The following is a 23,008-nucleotide window of genomic DNA, read 5'->3' as shown; positions in this document are numbered from 1 at the left end:
TTACTTATGACTAACGAAAATTCGGACATTGTTTGTCTTAAAACTATTTGGGATACAATAGAGACCCGGATCGGATATATATATGTCAGTGTTAAACACTTGTTTAACACTGACATTCATTCATTCATTTATTTGATGACTGTTTCTTTGTTTATCGATGACACTCGTCAAAAGTGACGTTTTTTCAAACGAAAACGTCACTTTTGTCACTTGTTTGTCAAAACGTCAATTCTTGGGATTAGTTTTGAAGCGTGCTCCGATCTCCCATGATCCGTGACAAAGTGACGAGATAACGCGAGGAAAAAGGGTTTCTTTAATCTGAAACTTTTGCACAAGATAACACATAACGCTAACCGCTTGTAATTTGTGCATGTGCATGCAATTAGTTGCATTCACGAGCGGAGCCGCGGGCGCGCACAGTGCGATGGATGATCTCCGCTAGTACCCAACGGTTTAGCGATATTACCAATATACATAAGTTCTAAATTTAGCAGCCTATGACTATGAAGACACTTTGGATCTACATTATTTGCTACGTGGCAATTTTATCCACACAAAAAATGCCTACCAGCTACTGTCTCCATGAGACATAAATACTTATGTATTATTTACTTAATCTTTTATATATTCAAAGTGAAAAATGGGTAACTGTATTTTAAAAATATTTTTTTTAATAGAAGCATAGCTACTTTCAGAGTTATTCAGGTAAAACTTTAAAGGGCGTTGACGTTGCGTCGACGTCGGCCATAGAATTGTAGACGCAGACGCTCGAAAGACGCCAGATGTGGGGGGGCCCTAAAACCCGTGCGAATTTTCCGTATCAAGTTTGGCGCGGCGAGCCATATCTTTTGTTCCTTTCTAATTTACTGGCTTCACCCCCTCATAAGCATGCAGTTTTGAGATATCACACCCTATTCCCTGTGGAACGTTAATCCCCTGTCTAACGTAATTTAAACGTATATTTATTGGTGCGGTTAATCATGCCTATCACGCAGTAGGGGACCACCCCTTTTGTTTTTAAAGAGCCCAATCATTTGAATAATATATCATTTAGATACATGTACCATTGTACCATCACGGGCGCAGTACGGTTCCATTTCAATCGCCTGTCACTATGCGCGTCCTTTTCGCACTTACATACTTGTTAGAACGTGACAGGCATGGTGACAAGCGATAAAAATGCGACCGTACTAGCAGAGCAGCCGGCCTAGCCAAGGTTACAATCGCTATCGCTTCGACAACGAAAAGCATTATGTATCTCTATCACTCTTCCGTATTACGCTACGTCTTACGTAGGCGAACAACGCGCGAACGCGGCGCGGCGCGGCGCGGCGAAATCAATCCTTTGATGCCCATAGAAGTGTCCTACGTAAGCGATCTCGTTGCGAACGCGGTGCGGCGCGATTTGCACGCGAATGTCAGGCGGCGCGGCGCGGCGCGGCGCGGCGGCGGCCGCTTTCGCCGCGCCGCGCCGCGCCGCGTTCGCGCGTTGTTCGCCTACGTAAGACGTAGCGTTAGTGCGACAGTGACAGAGCGTTTTGATCGCTACGGAGCGTAAGCGATTGGCATCTTGGCTACCGTGGGCCCGTTTCTCAAAAGCTTGTAACTCGTAATACAAATAGAATCCCTTTTTAGCAAAAGCTGTCGAAAAGTGATATCGTTTGTGTTACAACTTACAAGTTACCTACATACAAGCTTTTGACAAACTGGCCCCGCCCCGTATCTTTAATTATGGAAACATGTTTGTGATGTTCAGAATAAATGAGTAATTTTTGTGTTGTCGTCGTATACCATCTATAGAGTACATAAATAAAATAAAATAAACTTTTATACCGAGTCCAAGTTTAAATTTAATACATTAAATAAATCAATTTTGGTATAGTAAAGCATATTATATAATTTAAGTTACATTAAACAAACGTCCCCGCGCACGTTGGGCAGACGACATAGAAAAAGTGTCGCGCAACTGGCTCACAGAGGCACAAGACCTAGAACGAAGAGGTTGGAGGAGGCCTAAACCCGAAAGGGGTCCTAACACTATGAGGGGTCCCATTAGATTAGTATAATATATAAAATAGTATTAAGTTTAAAAATTTGACCAAACAAGAGATGACGGGATGACCTTGACGCTTTTTGCAGGGACTGGCTCCGAACATGCACCAAACCGTGATGAGTGGCGGAAGAAAGGGGAGGCCTTTTCCCAGCAGTGGCACACAAAATAGGCTATTAAAAAAAAAGTTAAAAAATAGTTTGTAAAAGTGGTTACGAAATAAAAAGGCTTTTTATTTTATTTTTATTCATTTATTTAATGACTGGCTACTGAGACCCAGGCCTTTGTATAGCACCAGAGTCTTGTAAAATTTTAGATGAGTTATAATTTTTTTTCCACCCAAATAAAGTTTCAACAACCTAAACCTTTAATGTCCTTTGCACAACACTTTAGCAATCTCCTCGTGTTCCTTAGGCATATCCTTATCTCCCCATCCCCAAAGATTGGTCCCATCCCCAGTTCTCTCTACCCTCTTAGCTATGACTTCATTTCCAACAGCTTTCAAGTCGTACGCCCACCCAAGCCAGGCGAAAAAATCTATGAAAAGTGTAGTAAAGTTTAGAGCATTATTACCCAGTTCTGCAGCTCTATAATCCCAGGGGAAAACGTGATGGTAATTGTGGTATCCTTCCCCTAAAGTTGCTAAAGACACTGAGATGTTCTGAGAAGGAGTGATGTTTTTGTCGTAAGGTTTGTTCCCAAAGGCGTGGGCTGCGCTGTTGACCAGGAATGTGGCGTGGAGGGATAATAACACTCGGAGGATGGTCAGGTGCCATGCTGAAGCGAAGGTCTCGTTCCAGAAGTACATGGCGAAGAGGGTTGGTAAGATGAAGCAGATTGTGCCGATGAATGGGGTTGAATATCTGGAAAAGGGTAAATCAGTTTGTTATATCCAGTTTCTAAACCTAGACCACTTGACGTCAGCCAAGAACTCCTAAGACTATGCTTTTCAAAATTGTTACACGCAAGTCTACACCATGTGTGTAAGCATAGATAGGGCCTTCTGTTCTGAATATGTATAACATTTTCCAAGTTTCACATGCCAAATGGCAGAATATAGTATACAAGTGCATGCGCTGTATTATGTATGTATTCAAGTGAATAAATCATTCATTCATTCATTCATTCATGACTGAGCACCATGTGTGTGCAAATATAAATCTTACTTAAAAGAATGACATTTAAATCGATACCATACCTACGCCATGACCTTTGTACTTACTCGTATAAGCGCTCTTGAAACCTACTGCCAATATTTTTGACACATGTTTATTGCTGACTGCACTTCGTCTCGTTTGCATGCCTATCTACTTCTCGAGACCTTTCTAATGATTCTAAACTCTATGTGTTTGTGTTTTTTCCATCGAGAAGTTTCTTTGTGTTCTGTTATCTTCCGACTGCATCATCAGATCAACTCCATGTTAGCATATTATTGCATTGTCATCAGAATTACGTAAGTACTCCAAATTTCGACTGAATCAGATACTAGAAAATGGTGAAAATTAAGTAGCAAGGATGAAGCACAAATACAAAATATACCTATAATAATACCTTTAAACAAGCAATTCTTGTTTATTTATATAAATATAATTTGGGGATCTCCGAAACAGCCCTAACGATTTCGATGAAATTTGCTATATGGCGGTTTACGAGGGCGATAAATCGATCTAGCTAGGTCTTATATCTGGGAAACGCGCATTTCTGAGTTTTTAACTTTTTATGCGTTTTCCGAGCAAAGCTCGATCTCCCGGATATTGGCAACATGGTGAAGCTAAATAAAATTGTGTAAAATTTTTTAAATACGTACTTTTTCTGAAACATCACCACCTTATTCGCCTTAAGATCCGACACATCAAGCATCCTCATCCTCTTCTTTGCTTCCGGATGCTTTTTAACCAGCAACCACCCAATATGCGAAAAGAAGAATCCCCTAGTCGCGTTATGAGGGTCTCCGTCCGTGTCAGAGAACTTATGATGGAGTCTATGGTCTCTAGCCCAGTGGAAGATGGAGTACTGACAGGCGAAGCATTGGAGCAGCATCAGGAGTATCTGGAGAGGGAGGGTGGCCTTGTAGGTTCTGTGGGCCCAGAGGCGGTGAGCGCCGGCTGTCGTTCCGAGTGTGGCAGCTCCGTAGAGAATGATTGCTGGAAAATACAGATTTTTTTAAATAATTTTTTACCCTTTTAACTCCACGCCTATCGTGTGCGGCGCGCCATCGTGAACCTTGTCGGTATGCACAAAGGATGATATTGAGCAGTAAACGAGATAGATATATCGTCGGGTGACAAGCAAAAGTCACTAAGTACTATCAAAAAATTAAAGTAACAATGCACTTTATTACACTTGTAACACGGTTTATTGTCCAATAATTTCAATGGTGTTAGTTAGTGACTTTTGCCTGTTACCCGATAGTATGTTAGTACCTAAATATTCATGTCAAATTTCAGAATATCGTTTTAAAACTAAAGTGTAGGTATCTTCGATTGTATGGCGGCGGCCAGGTTCGCGTGATTTTAAAAATAATAAACTTGGAAAGTGCTGCTTTAGTAGGTGCACACCTACTTAATAATATAGTCGCCCACTTCGCTTCAGTAATCGCCAGGTATATCCCATAAACGCTGGCCACGTGGAAATATGCGAACATGGCTATATTAATGTAGGAGGCCTCGTATTTTATCGGCGAGGCCTGAGGAGCGATCAGAAGTTCGCAGGCCTCGTCCTTTATATGTCCCTCGTCGCGGGCATTTGGAGTCATTTTGGAAACTGTAAAAAATAAAATTTCTGTTATTTACGGCGAAAATTGTTTTTCCATGACATGACAAAAACATGTATGTGAACATTAACAGAAAATGCCAACCTACTTATCAAAAATTAAATAGTACCTACCTATAGCAAGACAAGATCAAATACCTGTTGGGCCTTCTGGGTCAAAAACATTCTGTGTTCGCGTCTTTCCTGTAGACATACACAAGAGTTAAGGGCTATAAAGGTTAATTTTCTTATTTAACCCTTATCCACTTATAGCCCTTAACTCTTGTGTATGTCTACAGGAAAGACGCGAACACAGAATGTTTTTGACCCTTCTAGGCTCTTCTATCACCATTTCCCCTTGATCGAGCCTTAATAGATAGTCTAGAGGGCTATTGTCAAAGTAAATTTTGTAGTCACGGTACATTTACTGCCATCTATCGACACACGATTAAAACTTAAAATAAAATTGAAAATGTATAAATTAATCAAAATATGTTTACGGATAAATGATTTTAAATTTTTATTGTACCACACTGACCCATGTTCTTTCACTGATATGTGTTAAAATTGTTAAATATCAAACGGTGTCGCCAACGCCATCTAGCCGAGAGTAGGCCAAAGGTATATGGCGCCATCTATTCGAGAATCACTTTTTCGTGACATCCGAGGCACGTTTTTTTCTTAGACTTTATTTATCTTATACGGAGTTACATATATCTTTGCCTATATTCATTTAAATTAGAACAAAATTACTTAAGATATTGCGTAACAAACTATTCTCTTAGGCCCACTTGTACCATCCCACTAACCCGGGGTTAAGCGGTTAAACTGTTAACCTATTGTCAAATTGTACTGGTAACCATGGTAACTCCAGCTTTAACCAGTTAACCCCGGGTTAGTGGAATGGTGCAAGTGGGCCTTATAGTTCAGTTTACAAACATCAAAATGCCGACGTGCCCCTAGCCACTCGCTAGTTGAATATAAGATTTTCGCTTCGGTTCGCTAGCTCGTTCGATAAAATATTAATAAAATATACCGACACAGAATATACAATACGGTGAAACTGCGCTTATACCTACATATATTGTAGAAATTAAGGAACTCTAAATATGACTTCACCGCATTTAATAGAAAAAATGAAAAAAAGTCAACGAATAAAATAAATATCGGCAGAGATACTATTAATAATAAAAAACACAAAAAAAGAGTAGGTACCTTATAACTTAGAATATACTTACCTACATATGTCTGTTCAACAAAAAAATGCCAGTATAGACTGAAAACAAAAACAATATATCCGACTCTTATAAGTAGACTCGATGAGATGAAAAAATGAACATGACATGTTATTGTTCGACAAATTGTAAATATTACCTTACAAGGATAGATCTTTGACCCTCCTAAAAATGTACAAGCAGGGTCTATAGTCTTATTCAAAAGTGGTTTTACCAAAGTAGGTACCAAAGATATTTGATTGTAATAGAGACGTAACCGGACCCGGGTATGTCCTTAAACTACGTCCAGGACCCGGGTATGTCCTTAAACCACGTCCAAAGACCACCGGTGGACGGGCAGCAGCGTCCCTCAAATTCGATATACTCGACTGCGATCGCCAACCCGCCTGCCAAGCGTGGCGATTATGACATTCACCCCCCAAAAAAGGGGGAGGCCTATGTTCAGCAGTGGACGTCTTATGGCTGAGATGATGATGATGAATAGAGAGTTAAGATACGAAACCCTAAAAACGTGCCCCTTTGTTTTACATCCAAAACAGATGGCGCTGCATACGCCATATGTTTAGTGGTCACTGAATTGTCAAACGTCAACTTTTGACAGTCAGAAATACTGCCGCCGGAGTGTGGGGTCTCTCATAAGGTGACATTACTGTTGCGACATTATTGCTGCGGCATCTATAAGGAAAATGACAGAAACAGCGCCCGCGTCAAAGCCATAGCACAGAATAAATAATAGTACTAGGTACAGAAGACTCACTCTAATAAAACGCGTCTGTTACGATCAGCACAGATATGGCCGCTAGGTGGCTACAGCGCCACGCGCGGCTTATGGCTTTCCCTAAAATTGGGGTGGAACGGATGTACTTTTAGAAGCGACGGAATCGCGGAGTGAGCCACGCGTGGCCGTAGTAATATCACAACAGCTGCAGCTACAGTTGTTATCTTTCATTATCATTGTATCATTTATCATTGTATTTACTGCCAAGTTTGCGCAAGGTCAGAGGCTCTTCTGACTATCTATGGGTAGACTATAGACATTTATGAGGCCCGATCGCATCTTGTTTTTCAAACAAATTATAATTGCAATCTGATCAAAATTAATATCGTTCAAATAATGTAGGTATATAAGTAATTATGTACGAAATAGGGGCCCGCGAGGCTGAAATATAATAATTCATGCTATTGAGATCCAAGTACCCTTGAGGATATGTTATTATTAATAACCTGAACATGCCTTTTTATGTCTGACGTTAAAACATATACATACATTTGATTCAAGATTATGTATATAATGAATATATTAATATTTATCTTTAGTAGGTGATGTGGAAAAAGGTTCGATTTCATCGGCGCGATGAAAATAAATACCCTTGTGTATATTTTACCATCATCATAATTTTTTTTTGTGTATATTTTGTGTATTTTTTTTTCGGTGAAGGAAAACATCGTGAGGAAACCTGCATACATCTGCGAAGAAATTCAAAGGTGTATGTGAAATCCCCAATCCGCATTGGGCTAGCGTGGGGACTATAGCCCAAGCCCTCTCGCGCTCGAGAGGAGGCCTGTGCCCAGCAGTGGGACGTATATAGGCTGAGATGATGATGATGATATTTTACCATAGAGAAACAAGCATGCATAGAGTGCTCACTCCATACATCAGTTTTGTTACCTACCAAAACGCTTATTTTCGTAATACGCTAAAAGTATGACCACTAAAAAAGAAATAGTTCATTTTTAACACCTCGGGATAGACAGTGGCGGACACCGTTTTATCACGCTGTCACGTAGACGGTCAACGACCATCATATCCATACTGGAACTACTTTTTATCATAATGCCTTATTATATCTATAACAACTAAAAGATAGTGGAATAAAAAAAATTACAACCTTCCTGTTTTAATTATAGTTTTTAATATCCGAATCCAACATCCAAAACTTTAGTTAGGTAACTCCCACATTATTTCGTGAAAATTCAGCCCGGGTTTCAGGCACGCGGTTAAAAATAGCTCGTTAGCAAATTAACTTTCCATGTACGACCCCGGCGGCGGCCGCAGGGATCAATTGTTGGTATTTTTACTTTTAACCTCAACATGGGAGTAATTAAATTGGTTTACTTTTACAGTTCGAAAAGCTGAAATTTTGTTCGTATACTTACTTATAAAGGTTGACGGCCCTTCGAACTTTAAGGTACGTCAGTTAATATATCTAGAAACGATATGGATTAGATGTGTCAGTGTTAAGGACTAAGGTGACAGTCCATTTCCAACGACAGCTCTAATACTGTTCATTTTACTATGGAAATTGACAATAACAGCGACGCGTTCAGTACCAGTCGTGCAGCTGCGGTCAAAAATGGAATGTTACCATTAAAAGTGACGTTTTTGATTGAACAAACGTCATATTTGACACTGACATATATCTAATCCATATCGTTTCTAGGTCTCTGACGTATCCTAAAGTTCGAATCGGGCTGTGACTCACGCTAGACCGGGCCGGGGCCGGGCCGGAGCTTCCGGCGCTTCGTTGTCTATGGAAAGCACCACGTGATCACCGATCAGCCGTCATAGAAAATGACACGTCGGTCGCCTTCGCCCGGGCCCGGCCCGGTCCAGCGCGAGTCATCCTTAAGTGTCGCTTTTAGCTTGTCTCATAAACCACACATGTATTATAATGCCGTTTATCAAGTAGCAGTCGCAGGCCCTCCATTGTCATACTGATACATTTTAGGGTTCCGTATTTAATTTTGATGGGAGTTTATTGGCAGACGATTGTCATTTTGGCTACTGAAGCCGGAGTTTTATAAACTGAACGACATAATAAATGTGTGTGTTGGACCAGAGGTTGGAGCGAGACACAGCGATCGGGCTGAGACACCTATGGCTGTCGCTGCCGCCGTCTCCAGTCGCGTAATGTCGAGGCCGAGCCGCGCTCCGTAGCGATCGAAACGTAACTGTCACTATCGCACTAATATGGAAGAGTGATAGAGAGGCAGAAAGCGTTTTGATGTAGCAATAGTGATTGTTACCTTGGCTAGGCCGCCAGTGAGCGTTGCTCATACTATTTTTTGTTGCTCCGGGTAACCGCGCCAGCTAGCGGACGCCCTTAGTATATTGTACCTAAGGTTTGTAAGAATCGACTCCTGTGCTTATTAACCGAGTTATCCTGTTATCAACGGCGCCATTACCATAACTGGTGCTGAAACAAAGACGAGCTAGGGACGAGAAACAATAGACTCGCGCGGAGTCTCGAGTATCGAGTGTCGAGTGACTAAATAAATAAATGAAAATATTTTATTCAGCAAGTGACTGCTGGTGAGCAATTCTCAAAAAGTTTCTACATTTCGATCACAAATCTTAGATTTCTATATATACAAAAAATGAATGTTTCGTAGAAACTTTCTGGGACATTTTGGCAAATGTGGTGGAAGTTGTTCAGCTTCATGTACTTTACCAGTATACCAATTGTTATAGAAATCTAAGATGTGATCGAAATGTATAAACTTTTTGAGAATTGCTCGTGTCATTATTTTTATAAATTGTCAGTGACAGGTGGGATGAAATTCCTGGATACGAATTATTATCAATAATAATGTTACAAATACAAATAACACGTACCGAATTGAGTATTACTTTTTATCTAGGTACATTAATAACTAACGAGGTCATAAGAATTATTTTGATGACAATATGATTCATTTAGAATTTCACGTCCAAATGTACACTATTTTTTTCAAAAAATATCCCATACGTAATCACCACAATTTTCGGTTTTGTGTACCTAGTGTTAAGACTTGATCATAAAATTACAAGAATCAATACGACTCGAATCGTTTCACATGAGTAATGATTGAATGATACCTACTTACGAAACTAATCATAAATTCAATGTGGGGAAGACCGGCATGACATTAGCGGCAGCAATGCAGCCTGTTACAGAATTTACATTACTGCTGCAGAATTTCGTTGTGACATAACTGCCGATTACATTGCTGCCGCGAATCTCTAAATGTAATACTGCAGCCAGGGCCGTCTTAAGCTATGCTGCGGCCCCCCTTGGGCACATAAGAATTTGGGGCCCTTTTCGAAAGTAAAAAAGCGAACTAAACTAACATTTTTCTACTAACTATGATCTTCTATTGGTTATGGGTAGTCAAATATACTTGTTACTGTCTGTTCTTTGGGGCCCCCTGAGGATGGGGGGCCCTGGGCACGGGCCCCATTTGCCCTTATGGCAAAGACGGTACTGACTGCAGCAGTAATGCAGTCGGAATCCAAACCGTAGGGGAGACCGAGGTGAGTTGTGACAGAGGAGAGTTGAGACATTGTCGATTTTTTGGAATCTAATAACTGTTAGTGAGCTCGAAACAGTGTGCGTTTGTTAGCTCGCAACTTGAACTACAAACGCGCGCTATTGCGACCTAGTTTTTAGTTAATAGATTCAAAAAAATCGACAATGTCACAACTCTCCTCTGTCACAACTCACCTCGATCTCCCCTACCTTAAGTCACGACTTTCAAGTCTCGAGTCGAATGAGTCACTTGACCGTCACATCACTACGTCGAGCCTCGAGTAGAAAGGGGCCGCTACCGAGCAACCGCGGCAGCATTCTACTACTATTGTGACTACATCTATTCCTAATTACGTTACTAGACAAGTTAATTACACGTCAAAACGCAATTTACACCTATAATAAGCTAAAACGTTGCTAAACTGTTACTTGGGTTGGATTCTAATAACTTAATTAGTTGTTTTAGAAATTTTCAATAGTAAGTACCTATACAATAATTCTAATAACTCTATCATGTTGTTTATGTTTACTAGAGTCGGTCCAAAAAAAGTCTGCAGCGGATTTAATAGCCCACGCAGTGCAAATGTCATTTGTACGTCATAATGTCATAGAAGTTTGACGTTTAAAATAACACTTTCACTGCGTGGGCTATCAAATCCACTGCAGACTATTCTTGGTCTGACTCTACCAACTACACTTAGGTAATTACAATTAGAATGTGATATAGTTTTCAGGGACCTAAAGAACCTGGCCGAGGACCGGACCGCGAAAACTGGCGCATACTCCACCGACAAGAGCCATGCTCTTAAATTATGATGATGATGATAGTTTCATATATGAAAACTGTTGGAGCAAATTACCTAGTGGTAGGCGTGGCTCACTTCGCGATTTCGTCGCTTTGTTACAGGTAGCTAAAAGTCCATCCGTTCGACCCCAATATTGGGGTTTGCCATAAGCCGCGCGATGGCGCTGTCGCCACCTAGCGGCCATATCTGTGCTGATCGTGACAGACGCGTTTTGTTAGAGAGTGTCTTCTGTACCTAGTACTATTATTTATTATGTGCTAGTGGGAAGCATTATAGGTACAAATTACTGTAATTCTAATAACGCGGTCTGCTATTGGCTACTTGACACCACGTTAATGCAGAACCAACATATTGACACAGAACTGACATGGCGGGTCGAGTGTCGGCCATTTTCCTGGTACCGAGGTAAGCGAAATACTATACCCGATTGTAAGCACGTACACAATGTACTCATGGCAAACATGATTCTAGAATATTAGAACTGTGTGACCTACATATTTATGTCGGCGGCCGATCGTAAGATCAGGCAGATCGTAATGTTTCTGTGTAATATTTTAACGATTGTCACATTAATCCAATATATAGGTAGGATAGGTTCGTTACGTTGCTTCAAATGCCCGAAGGGCAAACCGTCCAGAAATAGGAGCCCCGCGTAGCGGGGCTCCGTCGACTCAGGGAACGAGTCAAAGATTTTCACGTTTCACGATATGCCTAGGAATTTCACGATATGCCTGATTTTACGATCGGCCGCCGACATTTATACTACGAGTACAATCCTCTTTATTGCACACTGCATTACAGAAACCAATACAAATAATACAGGAAGAAGGGGTTAAGCCTTTATAAGGCAGAGGGAATATTTTTCCCACCTGGTTTTGAACTTTATTTCATAGTGATAGGATTCAATTTTGCATGATTCCTGCCACCCTTATGCCTTATAAAAGGACAACAGGCGGTCAACTTCGAGCAACACCGGCTTCCGACACGTCGGAGGGGACACGCCCAAGCGATATCTTACCGTACAAATCGTTCTACCATTATTTGCGGGGGCAAACGTGCACACAGTCACTAGGCAGGTAGCTACATACAAAATCCAATCTGTAATGACGACAATAATATATAGAAAATGAGGACACACGTCAAAGACGGATGTACGGATGAGTCACAACACGCACTGCGCTATATAGGAATATATAGGAATGTGCTTCGGCAGAGGGGAAATAGTGCGAATGATGCCGATTCCCTTCCGGGTGTTGCTCGAACCCTTTCTATCAAAACATGTCTATCCATTGAGAATTCTAAAAAAACCGGCCAAGAGTCTGTCGGGCCGTGCTCAGTATAGAGTTCTGTAGTTACCCGTTCGTCATAATAGACCTTAAACGGGTGCTATTAGTATTTAAGTGTCGTGTAATTCATGTACCTAAATAAGAAGCAAAAGTATATGTAGGTATATACATTCCACTGTAGGCATTTGTTTTTCCTCAATAAAGAAAATAAAATAAAAACAATTATAATAAAATATTCGCGTCACGACGGTTTCCGTTCTTCTTTCTTCTAGAAGTAGACGGTTCCAGGTCGACACTTCCACTACGTCACATCACACGTTGTACCAACAAGACCACGTGACTGTGAGGTAATGGCCATTTCAACCCTGAACTTCTTCTTTCTTCTACGCTCTCATCTTCTGTGATCTGCTGTTCTTCATGTTTTCTCTAGGAATTCTTGACTTGACAGACATACAGACTCTTGATAGGACAAAAGTAAGGAAACAATAGTAGATTGTCTCACAAGGGAGCAAAATTGCATTTTGACGTCCAGACCCAAACACGATTTACTATAATTTACTTACATATTAAAACACATAGTAGTATACAATCGCAAGAAGTAAATAGAGGCCATTACTAATTTTCAAAATCACTTCTATTATATAATATCGAATAACCATATGCAACAAGTTAACTGGCAAAAAGTTATCATATAAAACTTACAAGATTTCAAACACATGTATATGTGATGTTCCACGGCAAAAGGTACCTTATGGCGGCTGGCGCTTACGCCACATAGCGCCGCCATAATATTGGGGTGGCGTTGATAATAGCGTAAGCGCCAATCGATATAAGGTACCTTTACCCGTGGGACGTCACATATGTATACACGGTGGCTAAAAAATAAAAGCATTCCCGTTGCCAGGAAGGTTTTGGGATTATAATGATTGGTCCCATAGTAAAAGTTGCTCAGTATAATCCCAAAACCTATGGCAACAGGAATGCAGTTATTTTCTAGCCATCCTGTACAGGTATACATATACATAAATACATATAGGTACGCAATAGAGCTCCATAAAAGTGTGTAAAAACAGCCCTACACTTATTTTAATTTCACGTACCCATACAAATGTGAGTGCCAAGCCAACATACACAGCGAATTAACACGTTTTGTTTTTGTTATAGCACCATTGTAACACTGTAGAGCTGATAGCATATTTCCAAGAACACTAAGTATGCCTAGATTGCAACGAGGGCTAGTTTACATTTCGCTGTGCAAAGTATTATGGTGGTAACTGTAACGCAATATCATTAACACTATTTATACTGCCGTATTCGAAATTCAAAATAATCACAAGAGACGCCATGTACTAGATCCATTCTAGATACGTTATAGTTTAGATATCAACTAGTTCTCTTTTGCAGCGCAATTCGGGCAACCAATGTCACTTTTACGTTAGATATAGTAAGATATCTATTAGATGTGAATTGTATCTCTAAGTCATATCCTGTGGAAATCGTTCAAGAGTATCTCCAGAATCGCGCAAATGCCAAATTTGACAGGTTAGATCTTAAACATTGATGTCTAAAAGGTATCTAATAGATGTCTATTTCAAAATCCGAATCGGGCCCCTAGTTTACATTTCGCTGTGCAAAGTATTATGGTGGTAACTGTAACGCAATATCAATAACACTATATAAAGTCTGTGCGGAAAGAGAATATAATGTATTGGGCCCCATAAATTCCACGACTCTTCTCTTTCCGCACAGACTCTATCGGCTCGATTCGGGAAATGAATTAGAGACTCACTAGATATGAAATAGTAAAGATATGTGATGTTCCACGGCAAAAGGTACCTTATGGCGGCTGGCGCTTACGCCACATAGCGCCGCCATAATATTGGGGTGGCGTTGATAATAGCGTAAGCGCCAATCGATATAAGGTACCTTTACCCGTGGGACGTCACATATCTTTACTAGATCGTATCTAGTTAATCTCTAATTAATTCCCCGAATTGCTGCGCCGTATATCTTAGTATTTTTTAGTAGGTGGGGTGGGTCAAACACATTTAAGACAAATGTCACTTCTGTGGACAATTTATACAAAAGTACACAACTCGGGTTGGTACAATAAGCTGCAAAGATAATAAGATAAGATAAATATGCAAGCAATGTGGGTACATGTGTAAAATTATATAGATACTTTTGACACGCAGTTTGATCCGCTACTTTAGATCCTGACTGTACTAATAGATTATAGTTTCCCTAAAGATCCCTAAGGGTCGAAGTGTATCCGCAAGGGCCGCCGTAAACAATAAGATAAGATAAGATTATAGTTGGGTAGGTAAAAAGTAAAAATGGACTCACATAGTGCCGACAGTCTGCGCAGGAGTGGGCCCTGCGGCGCGCGCGCATCTCTTCTGTGGATCGCTGACACAGCACAGGGCAAGTCAAACGCTTACCACTATTCGTTATCCTTTAAAAACAAAAAAGAACATTATACTATTGAATTATAGGCAGTTGGGTGGTTGAACGATATTTAAGTAAAAAGAAAAAAGTAAACTTGGAACAAAAACCATCCAACTATACCTAAAAGTTAAAAATTGCACGTTTTCCCAGAGTTAAAACCTAGCTAATTCAATTTTTCGCCCCCGAAAACCCCCATATAGCAAATTTCATTGAAATCATTAGAGCCGTTTCCGAGATCCCCAAAATATATAAATAAATATACATAATTTGCTCGCTTAAAGGCATAACATATGATACAGCCAGTACCGTCTTTACCATAAGGGCACACGGGGCCTCCATCCTCAGGGGGCCCCGAAGGACAGGCATCAGTAACAGAATATTTGATTACCCATACTAAATAGAAGATCATACGAGTAGAAAAATGTTAGTTTAATTCGCTTTCTTTACTTTCCAAAAGGGCCCCAAATTCTTATGTGCCCAGGGGCCCCAGCATAGTTAAGACGAAATAGGAGCTGAGTTTTAAATATTTTAGGTAAATATACCCGTCTCGCTAATGGAAGCGGCTCCTAAAACTGGTGCGATAAGGACAAGGCGAAAAATCCCGCGTAAAAATCTCAAAAATCGAGGTTTCGTACTCGACTGTTTCCCTTTTCAAAACTTAACCAATCCTAACCAAACTTGGAAATCTAAATGACTATGAAATTATCTGTATCGGACCGTTTTGCTTTTTTGGCTAACTGATATCAGTTTTGAATACTACGCCTCTCATTGCGGCATAGTCAATTAGGCGCCTTAAAAAACAAAATTATCAAAAAAGCAAAACGGTCCGACCGGTCCGACACAGATATTGACAATATTAATCTGTGTTGAAAAAAATATTGCTCTAGCATCAAAACCCACGGAGGAAACAGTCGAGTACGTTTGTATGGAGAAATTACCACTCCTGTTGGCTCTTAAAGACGGCCCTGGATACAGCAAGAATATATACGATTGGGAGATGTAAGAAAATAGTTAATGTATATAATAAGCAAAAATGGACTCACATACATGGTGCCGACGAGACGGGCTGCGCAGGAGTGGGCCCCACGGCGTGCACGCCGCACTTCTGTGGAACGCTGACACAGCACTGCAAGTCAGGGGCCTGACACTATTTATTTATTGCTAAATTTATATTCACTCTGAACTCTTTTATCCAACTAATGAGAATTAAGAATAAGGATTACTCACGTTAGACCGGGCCGTGTCCGGGCCGGAGCTTCCGGCGCATCGTTTTCTATGGAAAGCATCACGTGATCGCCTAAAAAAAACTAGGTAAGTATTTCATGTAACTGTTCACAAAAATTCACGAAAATCATATGAAAGCATTTTTGCTCAAGCTTGAAACAATTTTTTGTTCTACATATATATTATGTTTTTATTAAACCAAAATTGTCCTATAGTTCGTTTTTTTAGCATTAGAAATAAGGTAAACAATCTTGATGTGTCTTTTAATTCCTTCCTTGCAACTTCTTTCTAATGCTAAAAAAAACGAACTATAGTAACTTAAATTATATACCTGCACATCAAGATAAATTAGACGGCGCCGCCCCCCTCCCCCCCTCAAATTGACATCACAAATCTTGGTGGCACCAATTCTTAAATCGTAAGGTCCTTGTCAGGACAAATCCTGCCACAACAAATCTTTTGTTCACGAAACGCCGTACTTCATGAGCAACCAGCAGTGGCGTAACTAGGGGGGGGGTTGGAGGGGGCACGTGCCCCGGGCGCCGTCCAAGGGGGGGCGCCAAAATGGGCAAAATACCTCCCATAGAAAATGGACCAGCCAAAATGTAGGACACAGCCAAATTCTATTTTCGCGACTTGCTCTGTATAATCCCAAAACCTCCCTGGCAACGGAAATGCAGTTATTTTTTAGCCACCTTGTATACAGGATGGTCAAACCTTGACGTCCAAATATTTTTTTTAGAATCGATGTCGTGGGTTATCAGAATATACCCCATGATTTTTCGTAGTTTACGAGTTTAACTTTTAACTTTTGTTAAGAAATTCCGGGGTGAAGCTTTGCTTCGCTTTTATGTCTTCTAATAATTGTTCGTGGTATTTGCACTGATAACATGAAATAGCGATGGGGAAGTGACCCCATAAAATAATAGAAATAACAAAAGAGGACTTTTTTTAATGAATTACTAATTTGGAAGCTTTCCACCTCAGTTCCTTTGACCGGCGACTCTGAAAAATTAGGACTTTATTAAGTATCACTTTTTTTACCTTTTAAAAAAACTTAGGGTCCAGCAGTTTCTATAATAACAAAAAGTCCTTGAAATCGCTTGTATTTTTTATTTATTTAGGTAAGGGCAACATCTAAGCTTGACATGCTTGAACGTAAAAGTCTGTTTTTTTTTCCCAAATCAGCCAAGTGAGGATGCTGTTGTTGGATGTTTTTTTAGCAACTGCGCCGTTTGTCAAGGATTATGTTACAAAAAGAAACATTCAATAAGTTCAATAGTTTTTTTTTATAAATTAAATCTTCACCCCGGAATTTCTTACAAAAGTTAAAAGTAATAAAAATCATAATTCGAAAACTATTACGAAACGTCGTCGGCTAACATACATATTCAGATAGCCCACAGCGTGAGGAATTTTAAAATTTTTTGGACGTCAAGGTTTAGACCAGCCTGTATAAACAAGACATGCCGTGCTAACATCGCTATTGGGTATTAAAACTACTAATGGGTATTAAGAGCATTCTATCCAGAGTTTCGGTGTGGGATCGGGACAATTTAGTCCAATTCAATCCCACCAAGACTCAATTTTGCGCGTTTAGCGCTAAGGTAACCTCATTTTTCAAGGCACAACCCTTGTCATGTCAGGGAGTATTGGGAGCCTCGGTGTTGACATCTCCATCAGTGACGTCCAATAATTTCGTAGCCACCTTGCTGGGTAGGCTGCGCTCGTATCCAAAAAAACTCGGTGTGCTCAATAAAGGGAGGCGATACTTTACTCTGGGGTAGACAGATCCCATTTATTGAGTACTGCTGTCACCTTTGGGCAGGAGCATCTGGATGCCACCTTGGACCCTTCAAATCAGTCCAAAGTAGGGTTGCCAACTTTTTTTTGGTGGAATATAGTATTTTCCAGAATAAGGCATCAAAAATATAGTACATTTCAAAAAAATATAGTACTTTTCCCACCCACAAGATGGACGGGCGACCTTGTTAAGGCCGCCGGAAGACGCTGGATGCGGGTCGCTTCCAACCGGTGCGAATGGAGGTCCAAGGGGGAGGCCTATGTTCAGCAGTGGACGTCTTATGGCTGAGATGATGATGATGATGATAGTACTTTTAGATAAAATACTAAACATGAGTGTAATATACGTTTAATCGGAAATATAGTATTTTAGCGTACTATATATTTTTTCAAAAGTATATAGTACAGAGAGCCAAAATATAGTACAATACTATATAATATAGTACGGTTGGCAACCCTAGTCCAAAGGCGCGCTGTACCTTTGAATAGTCTACGATCCCAAACTCACAAGCGATATTGAACCTTTAAGTCTAAGGAGATCACCAAAAAATAGGTGTATAAGTTTTAGAATGGTCAGCAACGCGCATGTAACGCCTCTGGAGTGTAGACGTCCATAGGATGCGGTGACCGCTTACCATCAGGTGGGTCGTAAGGTCGTAACTTTGTTAGCCACCGATGTATTAAAACAAACACTTATTTGTTTCAATGAAAAGTAAACTTTAATAAGTAAAAAAGTAACCCTTTCGTTAGTTCATTTCGTTTAGTGGGGGGGGCGCAAATTTGGTGCCTGCCCCGGGCGCCATATCCTCTAGCTACGCCTCTGACAACCAGTAATAGGACGATCAACGAAGCTGGAGGCTTTGGATTCGAATCCCGGCAAGGGCGTGTCTGTCATCTGTGTGATGATCATGAACATGGATGTTAAGGATGTTAGAAAACACCCATAACTCAGGTGACCTCCTAGGATTGCTCAAACTCAGATTACACGCATTTAGGACCAAATGAAGGTTATAAACGATTTCCAACTTGCTGGAAATTACAATACAATACAAGTACACTACAAATATTATTTATTGCACACCAATATGAAAAAGAACATGATATACAAATTAAGCATAACTTAAACTATGGTAGACAATAGGCGGTCTTATCGCTAAAGAGTGATCTCTTCCAGACAACCTTAGGGCAGTGGAGACACGGCAAAAAAAACAAGTAATGTGAGTAGGTGATGCAGAGTATACTTCCTCATAACTCTTTTTAGGGTTCCGTACCCAAAGGGTAAAACGGGACCCTATTACTAAGACTCTGCTGTCCGTCCGCCCGTCCGTCCGTCCGTCCGTCCGTCCGTCTGTCACCAGGCTGTATCTCACGAACCGTGATAGGTAGACAGTTGAAATTTTCACAGATGATGTATTTCTGTTGCCGCTATAACAAGAAATACTAAAAACAGAATAAAATAAAGATTTAAGTGGGGCTCCCATACAACAAACGTGATTTTTGACTCGGGCGGGGTCAGTACTTGGATGGGTGACCGTTTTTTTTTGCCTTTTTTTGCATTATGGTACGGAACCCTTCGTGCGCGAGTCCGAGTCGCACTTGCTCGGTTTTTTTGGATCTAATTTCATATCCATAGCCGATGAACATAATTAATTCGAATAATTAGAACCAATACGTTCAGAACGCCTGGCCCGTGTCATGTTACCTGTGAAATCAATGTCGCCACCGTTCCCGACTCAATCCAAACTATACCTATTTAGAATCCTTCTGCAACATTATACCTACTTAGGTCATGTTAGGTGCCCTTACCATGAGATTACGACGGCCGTTTTCGCTAGCGTCTGCTATCCCTTACAAAAGCGTTCGCCTTTGTAAGGTGACTTTGTAAGGTGTTAATGACATTTAATGATATTTTTATTAAAAGACGTGTAAGTGAGAAAAATAAAAATTATTTGTGAACATATTTTTGGGCCAACCTGCAGTAGAAGCCATGCTGATTTATTGGTGCAAATGCGAGCTCATCAAGTGCAATAATATGTTACTCTTCGAAGGTCGCAAAAATATGTGACACGTTCTTATGGCTCTACAAATAAGATCGAGTCAGATATTTTTGCGGCCTTCGAAGAGTAATATATTATTGCAGGTGACTGTACAGTCGTGGTAAAGGTGACAGTCCATTTCCAATGACAGCTGCATTACTGTTCATTTTCCTATGGAAATTAACAATGACAGCGACGCGCTCAGTACCGGTAGTGCAGCTGCGGTTAGAAATGGGATGTTACCATAAGGTTAAAGTAAACGACCAACGCATGCGTAACATATCTCACTGCCGCGTGCCGTTATAGGCCATCTGAGATTTTTGGGGTGTGTTAGGTACCTTTACTTTATCCCCTATAATATGTTTAGGCTATGGCTGTGAGTAAATGGGACAGTAGTTATTTGTTTTACAAGGGAGCAAAGTTGTTGTTTAGCTCCTCACGTTATTAATATTAACACCCGAGTAAGCGAAAGCTATTAAGCACTAGGGTTAAACAAACTTTGTTACCTACCGAGTAAAACACAAAAAAAATACATGGCCATGTACTTTTGAAAATTCCGGCCCGTTTCGTACCTTGTCACAGTGACAAGTCGCTGCTGGGGACCTCATACTGGGGCCAAATTCGACCTGTACAACTGTCAGATTTCGCATCCACGTCAAATCAACAGTTGATTTTATTGCATACTGAGTGTTGATTCCATCAACGGTGGATAATATCATTTGGTACAACCAAAACTCAACTCTAAACTAAGGGTGGTTCGGTTTGGTTTGCTTGTCACACGTCAAAGTCAAAGTCAAAGTCAAAAATACTTTATTCATGTACGCCTAGTAAGAAGCACTTATGAACGTTTTACATAATAATATATTATCTTAAGCTAATTATCAGAGCAATTTATTGAAGTTAATATTATTCCATAGTAATATTGGATTATTATACAGATCAAATTTAATACTAAGAATTTCACAAAAAGATCGTCAAACATAAAAAAAATTGTATAAAAAATACTAGTCTAGAATGTTTCTAGAATAAAATCTAAATGCCAATAACAAATGTCAATAAAACATAACAAAGACGTCGCTTGTCGAATAGGGGTCCAGCTCAATTTGTCACTGTGACAAGTACAAAATGGGTAGGAATAGTTATTTGTTTTACGAGGGGGCAAAGTTGTTGTTTAACCGCTCGTGCTAATATTGATACCCGAGCAAGCGAAAGATTCCAAAATTGAACCACGAGCGTAGCGAGTGGTTCGATAAATGGAATCTTGAGCGTTGCGAGGGTTTCAAAGCACGAGGGTTAAACAAAAATTGCCCCCGAGTGAAACACAAAATTTTTCACCAAACCAACCCGAAGGAAATATTAAATGTAAAATATCACACAAAATCAAACGAAATGAAACCCAAATTAATGTTATTAAATATTTATCATCCAAAATCATCATTTAAAAGTCAATCTTACTAGCAAACATAAGAATACAACTCAAAATTTGCATTTGATTACTTTGCCTCACATGTGAATAAAATGCAACTTTGCTATCAGTTTTTGAAGTGCAAAGTAAGCCTTTCCGAGCTGGTGTGGTGAAAATTAATTTCTTTGACTGTAAGTACCTATCACAAAAAAACCTACATAATTTTATTTATAATTATAACCCTAAAGTTTTACAAACCTATCATTATAAAAATAGGCATCTAAATATTGTTTACGGAATTTGTTCATGCACATAATTATTATAAAAATTTCTTGATACGTTTGCAAAGGAAGGAAATTGGAAACCTGTGTTTGCCCAGTTCTGATTGCGTACAAGGTTATTATTTATCATTTCATGTTACATTTACGTCATTACAAACTTAGTAACTAAACCCAGTAATCCCTTTTTGTATTCATAAAACTTCTTACAAGAACTCTGTAAAATTTTGTCTTTTTCTAACAAACAGAAATGGCAAAATGACAGATAGGGACAAACGATTACGGATAAAGGTACGATAACCGATACGGATGATACGGATAAAAGGTTTGTTAGATTTGACAGACGTTAATGAATAACGCCATTAAATATCTTTTTAATACAGTTGCTCAAAAAGTGCTACTTTACGTAGCTGTTTAGCGTGCGGAAAGTTGGTTATCTCGAACTAGTGCTTTTTACTTTTCCAATTTTTTTAAATTTATACTTGTTCCAATTCACGACTACTTATTGACGAGTGTTAATATTAGTTTCCTTTAAACGTCGTAATCAGCATAAAAACCTACCGTTAATGTAAGAATACGAAAAATATTACATATTTCATATTTAATTACTTACCTCTTCATCATTATAACACGTTTATTTTTTAATATTCAATATTGAAAATTCCGTTCTTAATAAGTTGACTGAATGGAACGGAATAGCTGTCAAACGCCCATAGATATAATATACTTAAAGACAACGTCTAAACCGAGCTGTCACTGTTACCACTTTTGTTTAGTGTACGATTAACAATGTTTTTCTTATTTTTTCGCAACTGTATTAAAAAACGTCGTTCGATACACGTGCGGAAATGTCATTCTTCACTCGTCCCGAGTCTTGCCACTCGCCTGCGGCTCGTGGCAAGATATCTCGGTACTCGTGAAGTAATGACATACCTTCCGCACTAGCATCGAAATGTACTATAACTTCTCACTTACCTTCCTACTTCTATATTATACAACCTAACCAAAGGTATATTATTGCAGGTAACTGTACCTTTAATAAAACACGTAAAATCGACAAATAATATGAGTTATTATTAAAAATATTAAATCAATACAAATCGTCATAAATTATGAAAGTGAAACATCTGGGAGCGTAGCCAAGATGGCACGTTAGTCGATAAGGGTCGTTCAGAAATCATGTGATCATATTTGGCCTAATTTTGACCCCCCTCCCCCTACCCCTCCCCCCTCTTCTTTGGTGATATTTGGTGATTTTAACGCAACCCCCCCTGCGACAAGATCACGTGATATACATATAAATTATGATATTTTTATTGGGTAAATACGTGTATAAAATAGAGCGGATTATTTGATTTAATTAAATGGAGTATTTATTGCAGGTAACTGTACCTTTA

The 23,008-nt window shown here is 39.7% G+C and overlaps 1 protein-coding gene across 1 annotated transcript; it reads right to left on the bottom strand.

The window, feature by feature from the left end:
• Positions 1–2,410: 2,410 nt before the first annotated feature.
• On the bottom strand, positions 2,411–4,805 carry LOC134666945 (acyl-CoA Delta(11) desaturase-like). Its single transcript, XM_063524254.1, has 3 exons — positions 4,613–4,805; positions 3,858–4,194; positions 2,411–2,913 (listed from the first exon to the last, which is right to left on the bottom strand). Exons 1-3 carry the CDS (start codon positions 4,803–4,805, stop codon positions 2,418–2,420), a joined length of 1,026 nt encoding a protein of 341 aa, XP_063380324.1. The 3' UTR covers positions 2,411–2,417.
• Positions 4,806–23,008: the final 18,203 nt, after the last annotated feature.

This window comes from Cydia fagiglandana, chromosome 8, assembly GCF_963556715.1.
Source record: "Cydia fagiglandana chromosome 8, ilCydFagi1.1, whole genome shotgun sequence".
Classification (NCBI taxonomy): domain Eukaryota; kingdom Metazoa; phylum Arthropoda; class Insecta; order Lepidoptera; family Tortricidae; genus Cydia; species Cydia fagiglandana.
Note: the sequence above shows the minus strand (reverse complement) of the source record. Positions and strands in the feature narration are given on the sequence as shown.